The sequence below is a fragment of the Euleptes europaea genome, chromosome 5 (genome assembly GCF_029931775.1).
Source record: "Euleptes europaea isolate rEulEur1 chromosome 5, rEulEur1.hap1, whole genome shotgun sequence".
In the NCBI taxonomy this organism is placed as follows: Eukaryota; Metazoa; Chordata; class Lepidosauria; order Squamata; family Sphaerodactylidae; genus Euleptes; species Euleptes europaea.
Window position 1 is genome coordinate 9832081 of NC_079316.1, and position 15350 is coordinate 9847430.

Consider the following 15350-nt stretch of genomic DNA (forward strand, 5'->3'; position numbering starts at 1 on the left):
CATTAACTCTGGCATGCCTCTTGCAGCCCAGTAGGTAGGTGCCCACATTGAGGGTTAAATATTAATACGGCTCAGATTGGATAAATAAATCCCAGTTGAACCCAATATTATGTGACATCTTTATTTTGGGGGATGGTGGAGCAATTCATTTCCCAGTTTTTACTCTTTCCAACAACTTACCTTGTTCTTTTGCTGCCACTTTCAGGAAAGGGGTCACTGGCCGATCGGCAAAATCTTCTGAATGGTTTATCAGCCCTTCTTTCACTGCTTCATATCCAGACAGTACAACTATAGGCATAGGTCCCAGCCACAGCGTGTAAATATTTCCATATTGTTTTGCCAGCTGCCATTTGTATCAAAAGAGACAATAGACAACATTACATTAATTCAGCTAGTTTGTTGGAGTGTAACATGAGCAGTTCCCTCTTCTTTATCTCCTGGCCAAATGCAGCTCTCTTCTCTATCTATTTCCTTTCTGTCAGATTCCTGCTTTTCCCCACCTTTTCTCTGCTTCCTTTCCTTGGGGGCAAGCTAATTTCTCAGCATCTCTTTATAGGCTTCTCTTACCTGGCAACCCTCCCAGCTGTCCAAGTCAAATCCAAGACAAATCTGTATTCCAGATGTTTGTTTATTTAGCACCTTTCATCCTTCCCTTCCCCTGACCTGGATGGCCCAGGCTAGCCAGATCTTGTCAAATCTCAGAAGCTAAGCAGAGTCAGCCCAGGTTAGTATTTGGTTGGGAGAATTTAAGGGTGGCTATGCAGAGGAAGGCAATTACAAACCACCTCTGAACATCTCTTGCCTTGAAAACCCTACAAGCTCCCAAGTTGGCCGTAACTTGACAGCACTTCATGTATATTCAAAACAACCCTGTAAATAGGGTTGCCTGAGGGCAGTGTTTGTTGAGGGGAGGGACCCCAGCAGGGTACAATGCATCCCAAAGCAGCCATTTTCTCTAGGAGAACTGATCTTGGTCATCCGTAGATCAATTGTAATAGTGGGAGGTCCCCAGGTGCCACCTGGTGGTTGGCAAACCCATCTAAGGTAGGTTAGGCTGAGAGAGAGTGACTGGGCCAAGGTCATCTGGTGAGATTCCTGGCAGCTTTGGTATTGAAACCTGGCTGTCCCAAATCTTGTTCATGTGAAGCTGCCATAGAGAATCAGAAAGCAATATTCCAGGTATCCAGGTCCTTCACAGATAATAGTCAGCTAAATGAGAAGGACAACTCAGGGTCTTAGGAGAATGGCAAAAATTCTTGAAGATTTTGTACCTGACTTGATTACAGGTTGTTGTTTTTTAATCTCCTTTTTATTTTGCTTTAAGGAGGAAGGATACATTGGATTCTGGTAGCAGTAATTTGTCTCCTTGTGCTGATTAGAAAGGTTAGCCCTTTATAGAGTCTGCAGTCTGTTGCTGGGCAGATCTGTTACCCCAATTAGGCAGTCTGTTTTTAGTTTGGGAGAATTAGCACAAAAGACTTAAATTTGCAAGAGACTGGGGTACAGGATCTTTTATACCAGCTTTTACGGAGATGAGCCCTTTTTGGAAAACTCTTAAATAGAGATGTGTTGTTGCCAAATTAAATGGATTTTTATTTAAAATAGTTTGAAACACACAAACTCAAGCAAAATCACACACCCAATTCACGTAAGAGCCTAAGAAATAACAGGCAGGGAGGGTTAGACACAAGATTGAGGGTGATATTTACCAATCCAGAAGAAATGTAATGTACGATTGATAGTAGCATCTCTTGAAAATAAAAGGAAAGGACCTTATGTGAATGTAAGAAGTGGGTGTTGGATCCAGGAAACACGCACATGACATGAATGGTGAAAAGGCCAATATTTATAGCAAAAATTAGCCCTGAGGCTGCAGGAGGTAACTGGCAAAGACAATGGACTTGCCAGGAACAAAAGAGTTAATGATTCCTCCAGTGGCTGAGTATGAAAAGGCATGAAAAGGCATGACCCATCACTGTCTGACAGTGTCCAAAGCTTACATAGAACACAAAGATGGACTCCAGAGTCCTGTTAAAGACAGGCTGTTAAAGACAGGATGTTTTGGAGGACATTGATTCATAGGGTCGCCATGAGTCAGAAGCGACTTGACATCACTTAACACACACACACCTGTGTTTACATCTTGTAGGCTAGTGTGAGATGGGCATGGTTGATAAATTGCTAATGGAGGTCATGTGGACCTTTAGAGGCTGCTTGGGAGATGCTAGAACAAGACTGGAATGAAATTAATGTGGCATTTAACATTAATGTGCATACTTATTAAACTTCCTGGGTGGAAAATGCTGGCATCCTGATGATTGTTCATTATGGTTGTATAGGACTTTTACTATGAATGACTACTTTGCAGCTGAAATTGACTTGTCGTTAAAGTAATTTGTATCAATGTTAATGGGGATTTGTAAAAAATTGTGTGAGTTACAATTTAATTTGTGTGTTATTGAAAGTTTGTACTGTTGCCCTGACCAGTACGGCCCAGGCTAGCCTGATCTCATCAGATCTCAGAAGCTTAGCAGGGTCGGCTCTCATTAGTACTTGAATGGGAGACCATTAAGGAAGGCCAGGGTTGCAATGCAGATGGAGGCAATGGCAAACCATTTTGCCCTGAAAACCCTTTTGGGTTGCCATAAATTAGCACTGTGAAATATGTCCTTTAAGAGAAGTAGGAAACATCAGTTTTCCTTTCCAAAGTTGTGAATTTTTTTTTTGGGACCATCAAGTTACAGCTGACTTGTGGTGACCACATAGGGTTTTCAAGGCAAGAGACGTTAACAGCAACATTTCAAGGCAAGAGGTGGTTTGCCCTTGCCTGCCTCTGCATCACGCCCCTGGTATTTCTTGGAGGTTGCCTATCCAAATAACTAACCAGGGCCGACCCTGCTTAGCTTCTGAGATTTGTCGAGACCAAGCTAGCCTGTGGATATTCAGGTAAGGGGGGAATTCACAGCTAGCATCATTTTGTATTGTTTGGGTTATGACATTAGAAAAGGGACTGTGGAATCAACGGGGCTTAAAATGACATCAAAAAAATACCAAAATGTCTCGGCTTTTCAGGTTAGGAAGTTGTTATGACTTTTCTCACAATTGTGATGCCAAGGACACTTCAGCGTGCATTCAGCCCTTTTCATCTGCTCAGAGGCTTCTTCAGGGAAACTTTTAATTGAACAAATGGCATTCTGGTTGCCCCCTGGTAGACTAGGTAGCCCTGACTTCCTGATATTTACATTATCTGACTACAGACTTTCCCATATATTGCTGCTTTTGGATCAGCACAAGGAGAAGGTTATCAATCTGTTTCCATGTTGAAACAATCATAGCGTGTCATAGTGTGGCTTCATATAGATTTTTTCGGACCCAGGAAAATCCTCTTTGCTGTTAGAAAAACACTCTGGAGCTAACTGTTTTCATTGAGAAATGGGCTTACTTTGATGGTTGATTGGCTATATGACTGTGTTTAGTGACAGATGAATCCCACATCCTGTCTCAGTTTGGAAATGAGCATTCATTATATGTAAATCTATGAATGTATGCATGTATATATGTATGTTTGCAAAGCTCTTTTTCCTTCCTATGAATGATATATGAAAATTCTGCCTGGTAATGTTAATTCTCCTGCTGAAGAGCTTAGCAATGAAGAAAGGTCACAAAATCGGGATTTTTAAGATCTCTAGGGCATCTGTGTGTGTGTTAAGCGCCGTCAAGTCACTTCCTACTCATGGCGACCCTATGATTGAAAGTCCTCCAAAATGTCCTAGGGTTCCTTTATTGAGTCAGTCCATCTCTTGTTGGGTCTTCCTCTCTTCCTGCTGCCCTCAACTTTTCCTAGCATGACTGTCTTTTCCAGTGACTCTTGTTGTCTCATGATGTGACCAAAATAGGATAGCCTGAGTTTAGTCATTTTAGCTTCTAGGGTCAGTTCAGGCTTGATTTGATCTATAACACACTGATATTATTTTTTTTTTGGCAGTCCATGGTATCCGTAACACAGCCAATCATGCATGAACTATTTTTAAAAAATTTAGATACTCTAGGGTATCTACATTTAAAAAAAATAGTTCATGCATGATTGGCTGTAGCCCTTACAGGCATGCAAAATGTGCACACAGATTGAATCAAAGAGTTAGGAAGAGCCTTAGAGACCATTCAATTCAACTCCTTACTGAATGCCCAAATCCACAGCTACAGCACCACTGACGGACAGCTGTGCACCCTCTGTTCGAACATCACCAGCGAGAGAGATCCACCCCCTCCACCTCATAAGGGAATCAGGTGCAATTTGGACCACTCCCCCCCCTCCATAAACAACTATCACCCTGGTATTATATTTATCCACCAGGCAAACTCATACATGGTATTGAGTAACCCTTCTGTTTTACATGCTATGGACTTAGGTGAGTTTTCCTAAGTTGGAAATTGCCAGACAGGATGCTAAAACAGCAGGTCCTCTGTAAAGTACAGGCTTCATTGCAGTTTCAGCATTCAACAGTGACCTCATCAGATCTCAGAAGCTAAGAAGGGTCAGCTCTAATTAGTGTTTGGATGGGAGACCATCAAGGAATACCCGGGCCATTGTGCAGAGGAAGTCAGTGGCAAACAAGTTCTGGACGCCTCTTTAGGGCTGTTGAAAAAAAATTCGGTAAAATTCAGATTTGGCAAAATTCAGCCCATTTTGATTCGGGCCGTGCCGAAGTCCGAACTCCCCTGCTTCGGATCCCTGAAATTCGGGCGAGATCCGGAGATTGGGGGAAATTCCCCCACCCGCGCGCCTTCAGAGGGCTCCCCTGAAGGCGCGCGGGGGGTTTAAATGGATCTGTGCCTCCTGGCCGGCAGGCGCAGATCTATTCCAAGCCCCCCCCCCCCCGCGCGCCTTCAGGGGACTCCCCTGAAGGCGTGCGGGGGGGGCTTGGAATAGATCTGTGCCTCCCGGCTGGGAGGCACAAATCTATTTAAAGGGTGCCCCCCGTGTGCCTTCATGGAAGCCCCGTGAAGGCACGGGGGGGGGGAACCCTGAATCTGCTGAATTTATTCGCCGAACCCCCGAAGTTGGCGAATTTGGCCGCCCGTTTCCCGCCTTTTTTGAGTTCGGTTCATCCCAAACCGAAAAACAGCCGAAACGGGGGAAATTCGGCTGTTTTTCGGTTTGGGACGAACCGAATCGACAGCCCTACGCCTCTTGCCTTGAAAACCCTACTGGGTTGCCTCAAATTGGCTGCGACACACAATCAACAAACTTCACCAGTACAGCAGTTGTTGTGTCTGAGGATTGCTACCTGCGCAAGATACACTTTCCCCCTATTTACGCTAGTTAAAGGTTGTTTTTTTAAGGTGAGCTTGAATACATTTGTAGATAACAAAATTCTCCTCAGAATACATCTGGGTTTTCTGCACTGTGTTGTGCACTTGTAGTATTTTACTCTAGCCATTTCTTTACTACATGGGGCAGGTTTTTCCCATCCTCCTATGGAGGGTCAGTCCTTATCCTAAGACTGTTCAGAAAAGTTTTGTTTCATTAGCTTTTAAGGGTTGATACTGTCCCATCCCAAGACGACACCATACTGAATGCAAACTTATGCCACTCCTAAATGGCACTTTTATCCTTGATGTGCTTATTGGTTTTCATTTAGCTAAGAACTGGACTATGTGCTGTGAGTTCAGAAAGGTCAATAATCTTTTTCTTTGCCACTCCAGTCCTATAAAGGGAATTAATGTGTTTTTCAAATGCTGAAAAGATCTCTGCTATTAAAGTTTGGTAAAGAGGCATTACAGTGGCTGATCCTGCCACTTTCCTCAGGCATGTTTCTGTTAACACATCTGTGCAGGTTTGCTATCGGTTCAACACCGTCAGCCTTTGAGAAATTCCTATGGATGTATGTGCTAAAACTGATGCTACTTTTGGAGGAACAATTCTTCAGAGCCTGTTTTCTTTAGGCAACCTGCACCTGCCATCAGGTATATGGCTTACTGGTCACCGTATATGTGGGACTGTACACATGAATTACACATGAAATTGCCTTACATTGAATCAGACCTTTGGTCCATCAAAGTCAGTATTGTCTACTCAGACCGGCAGGGGCTCTCCAGGGTCTCAGGAAGAGGTCCTTCACATTGCCTACTTGCCTAGTCTCTTTAACTGGAGATGCCGGAGATTGAACCTGGGACCTTCTGTATGCCAAGCAGATGCTCTACCACTGAGCCACAGCCCCTCCCCATACATGTTGAAAACATGTTGCTTCAGTGGAACTGATGGTCTTTCAGTTTTCATGTGGGTGGTCAAACAAGCTACCATCCTTCTTTGCAGGTATCCTTCCTTAGATTTGGGCACTCATACAGTGATCATGAAGCAACTGTGGAGAATATTTCTAGGCATCCTCTTGAGAAAAGAAGTCAGAGCATCTCTCCTTGTAGAGAGCTCTAAAAGTTTATTTAAATGAGTTCTCCATAGATGCTGAACTCACATGTGAGACTGCATACATGACATGAAATAAAAATGGTTTTTATATGCTGACTTTCTCTACCACTTAAGGAAGACTCAAACCAGCTTACAATCACTTTCCCCTCCCCACAACAGACCCCCTGTGAGGTAGGTGGGGCTGAGAGAGCTCTAACAGAGCTGTGACTTGCCCAAGGTCACCCAGCTGGCTTTGTGTGTAGGAGTGGGGAAACAAATCCAGTTTACCAGATTAGCCTCCGCCGCTCATGTGGAGGAGTAGGGAATCAAACCCGGTTCTCCAGATTAGAGACCATCGCTCCAAACCACTGCTCTTAACCACTACTACACGATGGCTAAGAAAATGAAAATATTTCAAATTTATTTCACTACAGAGGTTAATTATATGGAATGACATACCTTAATTAAAATATCTGGAGAAAGCTTGTATCCTAATTTCCAAATGCTTCCAATGATGGGTAGCTCAAGAGGCCCAGGAGGGTAGGACCTGTGTGACCAGAGTTGTTTCAGATAGTGTAGAATCAGGAGACACACCACCAGGGCAATCAAAATTGTGGATATTCCCAACATTACCCTTGCTTCTTTTTCTCTGTCTTGGTGTCTTCCACCTGGATGGACTCAATGTTCTTCCTCTAGTGGCTTTTCCTTCTTTGCAAATGATTGCCACTGGTCTCAGTTTTCTAGTGGCATCCTTTGATGTACATCATAGGTAGGAAGTCATGTGAATCATTGCCAGATAATTTTGTAATGCTGTCATCAGGCCTGTATTACATTAGCCTGTGTTGAGGTATTCCAGACTGATAGTCTTGGGAGACTTCAACATCCATGTAGACATCACTTCTTCTCAGGCTTCAGACCTGGTAGCATCTATGGCAGCACGAGGACTCTCCCGGGTTGTATCAGGTCCCACACATCAAGCAGGCCACCTGCTAGATATGATCTTTGAAGTGGATGTGAATGTAGGTCCAAAAAAAAGGGGGGGACACAAAACTTAATCCTATAAACATAATTAAGTACCTAGTAGGTCAAGCAAAAAACAGCTAACAAGGCCAACAATATAATTAAAAGCTAAACCATTAAAAGGTTGTCTAAGTACATATAAATTTAATACAAGTTAAAGCCAAATGATGCTAATGACTCCTATATGGCCTTCCAAACACATGTATTAAAATAACACAATTGGCATAATATACAATAAGACATACGATCATACACAAACCATAAACATACAATCACATGTAGAACATACACATTTCGGCATATTTGCCTTCTTCAGTGGTCTAAAAGAAACTAGCACACCAGACTAAATTATATATCAAATTTCTACAAATCTTTGTGACAGTTGGGCGTAGTACTAGCAAGGTCTCAATAAATATAGAACTGCAGACCTTCTTTGTCTGTTAAAGGCATCCTTACAAATCAAACATCTCTTTATCAAAACATCCAAATCCCACATTCACAATGTGATAATAAAGTCTGGAGTGATTATCAAGTGTGAATGTAGGCTGGATCTATATGGATAGAGTACCATGGTCGGACCATTTCACCCTGAAGGCCTGTCTAGACTTGCCAGTTGTCATCGGCCCACACACACACACACACATAGGCGATGAGTGGATTTATGCTCACCCACAAAGCCTTATGGGTCCAATTGGTTTTCAGGCTGCTCACCCCCTCACTACTTGTTAGGTGTGCTGTTTGAAGATTGGCATAACCGTCTCTCGGAATCCGTCGACAAGATCAGTCCCCAACATCTTCTTTGCCCCTGCTCCAAATTAGCTCCTTAGTATACCTCGGAGCTGACGGAGAAGAAGTGGGAGCTTAGATGACTATAGTGAGCTTGACATCGTACTCACGACAAAGCTGCAAGAACATCCTATAGGGTGGTTATGAGATGGCAGTGAAGGTGACAAAGGAAGCTTATTATGCGGCCTCCATTGCATCCGCAAGCTCCTGACCAGCACAATTGTTTAGGGTAATTAGATCTCTTGCATCCTATTTGGGTGTGGGGGGGTCTGAAAAGGTTAATAATTCAACCATTATCTGTGAGACTTTTACAAGCTTTTTTGTAGAGAAAGCGTTGTTGCTCCATTGTGATCTCCCCTCCACTGATGATACAGTGAGTGAACTACAGACCCCTTGGGTCTAAACCTACTGACCTATGGACTTCCTCCATCTACCAAAGATGTAAAAACTGTCTGTACAATGCTTCATCCTAAATATGTGATGAAAACCCTTAATTTAAGGATTATAAGGGTATGGATCTTATCATACTTGAATATGGTGTCACTGAGAACTTATAGAAGCCATTGGCCAAATATAAGTCCTCATAAGATCTATCTTATGTATAGACTTCCTAGTTCTGACAGACAAGATGTAAATGCAGCTTCTCTAAGAAGCCCACTACCAGAGCATATTCCAGGGGTTTCTCTACACAAGGAGGAAGAACTGAATATGCTCTGCAGTCAGTTCTAAGGCTGAGGTCTCACACAGAACTGTCTGACATACACATGCATACACAAACATGCATTACAGCCAACAATGGCTAACACATAGAATTACTCCAATTTGGAATACATATAATTGGAATACATGGATGGAGATCCATGGAGCCTTAAGCTCTTAAACTGAACTATACTCAGTACTCTCTAAAGATTGGCACTGTCAGAGAGATTGACAAATGGAGTTTATCCTCTATACATAATGTTAAGCTTTACACTTAGCTTCAAATACTGATTAATTACAGTATAGCAAAACCATCAAGGTGGCTCTTAGCTGTACAGCAATGCTTACAGCAATGCATACTCAAAGATGGCCTTTACATAGCCTTTTCTAATCTGAACATGGGCTTCAGACCCATAAACCTCAAACATATAGAGACTCTATGGTCTCATGCCTTCAATCACAAACAGACTGCTGGAAGAGCTATAGTATCAGCTCTAACATGAAACTATGGAACCAAAGAGATCTCTCCTACCTTTACAACTACTGAAGGCATTGAAATAACAGACTAATACTTAGAGAATACCTGAAGGAAATCCAACTATTCTAAGTTAACTTATAGAATCCTTACAGAAACTCTGCAATGACATGACTGGGTAAAGTATGTCTTATATTTAAATAATTTGAATTAGGATACTTATTCAATGCACTAACCATTATTTTACAAGATTTCTGTAAACTGTATTATTTCCTGAATGAAATATATACTTGGGAAACTCTTATATAGAGTCATAGAGATTGTTGATATTGCTAATATTGCTTGCATACATAAGATAGTATTTTGTTCCTGTTGAACTAACTAATATAGTTTTTGTCGAAGGCTTTCACGGTCAGAGTTCATTGGTTCTTGTAGGTTATCCGGGCTGTGTAACCGTGGTCTTGGAATTTTCTTTCCTGACGTTTCGTGAAGAAAAATTAATGGACTTTCTAAACTATCTTAATAATATCCATCCAAACATTCAGTTTACCATGGAAAAGGAAATTGAGGGTAAACTCCCATTTCTTGATACCCTCGTCATCCGTAAAACAAACTCTCAGTTAGGTCACAAGGTCTACCGGAAACCAACTCACACAGATCGCTACTTACACAAAAACTCCAACCACCACCCCCGACAGAAAAGAGGAATAATCAAAACATTAATGGACCGTGCAAGACGGATCTGTGAACCACAGTTTCTCAAGGAAGAAACTAATCATCTAAATCACGCACTGCTAGCAAACGGCTATTCCAAGAATGAAATCAGAAGGGCCATTAAACCAAACAAAAATCAGAAAACTCAGGAAAAACAGTCTCCCATAGGAAAGGTATTCTTGCCATTTATTAAAGGAGTCACTGATAGGATGGAGAAACCTTTGAAAAAACATAACCTACAAACAGTGTTTAAACCCACCAAGAAAATACAACAAATGCTACGATCAGCCAAAGACAAAAGAGACCCCCTCACCTCTGCAGGAGTATATCGTATACCTTGCAGCTGTGGAGAAGTTTACCTCGGGACCACAAAACGCAGCATACAAAGAAGGATAAATGAACATGAAAGATACTGCAGACTTGGCCAACCTGAGAAATCAGCAGTGGCTGAACATGGACTGACACAAACAGGACACAGGGTCTTATTCCAAGACACTGAAAGACTGGACAATTCTACCAACTATTTTGTCAGATTGCACAGAGAAGCCATTGAAATTCATAAACATCAGCACAACTTTAACAGAAAAGAAGAGAGTTTAAGAATGAATAAGGCTTGGCTTCCTGTCCTAAAAAACCTCCAGACTAACAAAGACTATAGTCAACAATAGCCATGCAGATTAGCTTTGGACTTCACACATTAACAGATCACTTCAGGATACATTGGTTCCATATTAACATACCACACCGTCATTAGCACATTATCTTGATTCTTACAGGACAATGACTAGCACATTACTTTTGCAGGACAATGACTCAGCTCAAACCCAACCCCTTTCTGACTATATCTTCCTACACACTTGACACTGAGAGACACTGTCCTTCAGTGTTACTACTCTGAAGATGCCTGCCACAGTTCCTGGCGAAACGTCAGGAAAGAAAATTCCAAGACCACGGTTACACAGCCCGGATAACCTACAAGAACCAATATAGTTTTTATTTCTGTAACCATTTACATGCATATACTTTATGTGAAATAAATAGTATTTTTATTCATATATTCTTTTCATATTTTTTTCTGGAACAATTAAATAGAAAGTCTATCTCGCAAGAGGTGGAAAGTGTTGATCCCTGCTTAGCGAGTAATGGGCTGAATAGATACAGATCCCTTTTTAGGAAGGGGTCGATTCTAGGAGCTGGGTTGCTTTAACGGCACGGACCGCGACAGTGCAGGGGGTTGGACTAGATGAGCCTGGTGGTCCCTTCCAACTCTATGATTCTATGACTGGCTATCAGTTTGTTACCCTAATGGCCTACATGTGTGTAAGCCTGTGCTTGCCACCTCCTGGATTGCAATGCTGGGCAACCCAGCAGACACAAGTTGCCACTGTTCCAGAAGTGCAGCAAGTCCCAAACACTATGGAAAGGGCTCTCATACGATCCCGCGAAACAGCCATGAAGGAACCACGGGCAGGACGGCCCCTCCGAGTGAACCAAAGGGAATCCATTTTCCTGTGACCCCGTTCGAGTGTCCAGTAGAAGCCATTTCGCAAGGAACAACCAGACACGTAGCCAGCATCCCCCCACCCCACCATCTGCATGACTGATGGCTCATCGGAAGCCTCCAAGATATCAGCTCCAGAAGATCGCACCTCCAGCATTGCGAAAGTAACATGCCCGGACACCGCTGTTCGCGCCTTTGTTTCCAGCTCAATAATCCCATCGACGATCGTTTCCCGAGTCTCCTGGAATTGCGCAAGTCAATAGGTTTAAGTTAGCCCGTCTAAATTGCCCATCGCCCCACCTTAGCAGCCGACCATTAAGGTCTTTATTCACCTTTGTTCACCATGGGAACCACGAGGGGATAATCCCAACAGCCTCCACCCCAAAAAGAGTATACCTGGGGTCGCTCTCCTCCATACGGTAGCTTCTTTCCTCCCTCTCATACTTGCTGTTACGCTGTCGGATTGATCGCACGGAACCCCAGAAGTCTGCCTCAAGATCAGGTGAAGTATTGTGTGTGTGTGTGTGTTAAGTGCCGTCAAGTCGCTTCCGACTCATGGCGACCCTATGAAAGTCCTCCAAAATGTCCTATCTTTTACAGCCTTGCTCAGATCTTGCAAATTGAGGGCTGTGGCTTCCTTTATTGAGTCAGTCCATCTCTTGTTGGGTCTTCCTCTTTTCTTGCTGTCCTCAACTTTTCCTAGCATGACTGTCTTTTCCTGTGACTCTTGTCTTCTCATAATGTGGCCAAAATACGTCAGCCTCAGTTTAGTCATTTTAGCTTCTAGGGTGAAGTATTGCCCCTCTGCAAAGGGAAACTGCCACATTGGCGAACTTCTCTATTCTATTACCTTTATTTCTTAGGCTCTGTATGTGTGTATATATGTAATTTTGTATGCATGTGTACATATTATTAAGTAAATCTCTTAAAAAGCAAAACCACTGCTTCCTCCTTATTCATTGAAACACGGAATGGACTCTGGTAGACACAGGTTAGATCCTGAGGTTATGCCTATTGCCGGTTATTGATTTGCTAATTCCCCATATAAATATTCATAACCGAGCAATTTGGCTACCATGTGTATAATCCCAGGAGTATTTTTGACCCTACTTGGAATCTGGCAACCCTAAGTCACACTGCTTTTCCTCATAACCTTTTGGTGATGGTTTTGACTGGAGTGTTTTTTTTAAAAAAAATATTACTTAAAAAAGGAAGGTACAAAATAGAAAATAAAGACCTAGTCCCTTTTTGCAAAGGAAAAAAAAGAAGAAGAGTTGGTTTTTATGTGCCGGCTTTCTCTACTACTTAAGGCAGACTGAAACCGGCTTACAATCACCTTCCCTCCCCCCCCCCCACAACAGACACCCTGTGAGGTAGGTGGAGCTGAGAGAGCTCTAACAGAGATGTATCTTGCCCAAGGTCATCCAGATGGCTTCATGGGTAGGAGCAGGGAAACAAATCCAGTTCACCAGAATAGCCTCCGCAGTTCATGTGGAGGAGTGGGGAATCAAACCCGGTTCTCCAGATTAGAGTCCACCACTCCAGAGTCTAAACCACTACTCTTAACCACTACACCACACTGGCTCCTTACTTAAGAGTTCTTAAGAGCTGGCTTCATCACTTAAGAGCTCAAGTGATGAACCACCTGCTGCTTATTGTTCCATAGAGGGATTGTACTTCTATACTTGCAGATAGTGAGGCAAACTTTACAGGGCTGTAACTTCAGATGATATTTTGAGTTCATTTTTACTTGCCAAAGTCTTCCATTGGACAATTTACTCCTGTCCTCCCAAGGGCTGGAAGGATGCACCCCTAGGACCGTCCTAGGCGAGCTAGAGCTGGTATGCTCTCTCCCTTTATGTCTTAAAACTAGATTGGTAAGATGATCAAGTTTGCATTCTGTATGTCTTAGACTTTCAAAAATAAGCTTGACGTTTTTGCAGCCAATCAGGTATAGTCATTTGTAAGATCACTTGTGAAGTCAGCTACATTTTTAGCTTTTCCACCTTTCTCTTTTCCTTTTTCTACTTTCTGCTCCAGAGAGATTTTGCCCCCCAGCTCAACATTACAGTGTTTGTCAGGTGAACAGTTAACCAAAGGGGGAAAAAACGATTTGCAGTGGGAACTGCATAACCTACATTGCTGCTAGATGTAAAAAAAAAAAAATCATCAAGTTTATACTGTTTGCAGGCCGGAGGCGGCATGAGATCATCCAGATCGCACAGCAGCTTGTTTGTCCTTGCTGACCCAGGGTTAATTAAAAGGAACGCCGCTATTCAATAAGTTCAAACATTTTTTAAAGTTAACATTTTATTAACACACAACTTTATTAAACAACAACATTATAAACATTTAATTGTAGGAATTAGATTGATTTTGGAATAAATTGGCCACAGCTTGGAATTGGCAAACAGCTGCGACCCTCGTGGCGCAGCATGCGAGATGTGTCAAGCGCCCAGGCCGTGTCCACCACGGCCATGAAGTAACCACTGCCCACAGGACTCCCGCTGTGGGCAACTGGGATGGCAGTACCAGGATGACACCAGGACGAACACCACTGGGTGTTATCCCCCACCACTTGGGAAGAGGCGGACACCTGCCCTGCCGCCAGGGCATGTCCCAGAAGCCTCTCCCAAAACCCTTGGGATAGGGTTCCCAAAACCAGGGAAGCGACCAATTCCTATGGAGCTTCCCCCCCCCAAAATGACACATCCACATGCTAAACCGCCCCAAGCTGTGACTATAAGCAATAAACTTTAGGGAGGGTGGGTGGGTTCACAAAGAAAACGGAGTGAGCTGTGGGCGGGCCCGTCCCCTGTTATATACTGAGGGGCGAGGCTAGCCACGCCCCCCACCCAGCTCCCGCCTTCCGCCCTCATTGGCTGGAGCCCTTCCTTGCCCCAGCCAATGAGAAGGCTGTAACTGGGCAAATCGGGTCCGGCACGAGCCCCCGTGCGCGCGCAAACGCACATGTCGGCCGGCCGGACCCGACTTCCCTCCCCCTCTGCCGCGATCGCTCCTTCCTCCCCCCGGGGCAGCAAAGATGGCTCCCGGTAAGGCGGGAACTCTGCCTTGTTGTGGAGGATCCCAGATTGTAAAATAAGTCACGTGAACCTAATTAATAAAGAATTCAGACAGAGCTCCTATTCAACAATAGGCATGGCACACTAGCAAAACCAGTTACACGCAGACTTAATTATGCACACAGCTGCTCAAACTCGTCCGTACACTCCAGCCAAACATATCAAAACTTGTCAGAGATTCCCATCTGGTCTTTTCAGGAAATTACCATATCCAGCCTACACCGAGAGAAAAATATCACTCCTCCAAGCTTCAGTTTTGACTCCCCTCTTCACAGCTGAACATACAAATGGAGCAAACGGGTAAGACAGAGTTTCTTTTGGGAGACAAAATGTTTTCAGTCCAGGGTGCAGAATGCTGGAAACACAGCATTCCAGCATTCATTAGTCCTCTACAACTTTTGTTAGGAGTTGTTTGGTAAAAATATAAAAATCGAGAAGACGCTGTAAACGTTACTGCAGCACGGTCACCATCGTAGGCTCCTGTGCTAACAGCTCTTCTGCTGTTGTGGGAATTGGGGGCGTCAAGGTTGGAGATTGTCTAACTGCGGAGGAGGGATGTGATTCCTTAGAAGGGACCCCCTCTTTGGCTAATGGACCAACATTCTTTCTACCGAGGATAACCCTCTGGGGTTGAGGGGTGGGTGGGCTTTTGCTAATCGGTGATTC

General features: G+C 43.5%; 1 protein-coding gene across 1 annotated transcript in view; it reads right to left on the bottom strand.

The window, feature by feature from the left end:
- Window positions 1-7036, bottom strand: part of LOC130477887 (cytochrome P450 2J5-like) — a 32726-nt gene extending 25690 nt beyond the window's left edge. The window contains exons 1-2 of the mRNA XM_056849968.1: window positions 6866-7036; window positions 181-343 (exon numbers count right to left, since the gene is read on the bottom strand). Coding sequence (XP_056705946.1) covers window positions 181-343; window positions 6866-7036 — 334 coding nt within the window. The remainder of the gene's footprint in view (window positions 1-180; window positions 344-6865) is intronic.
- Window positions 7037-15350: the final 8314 nt, after the last annotated feature.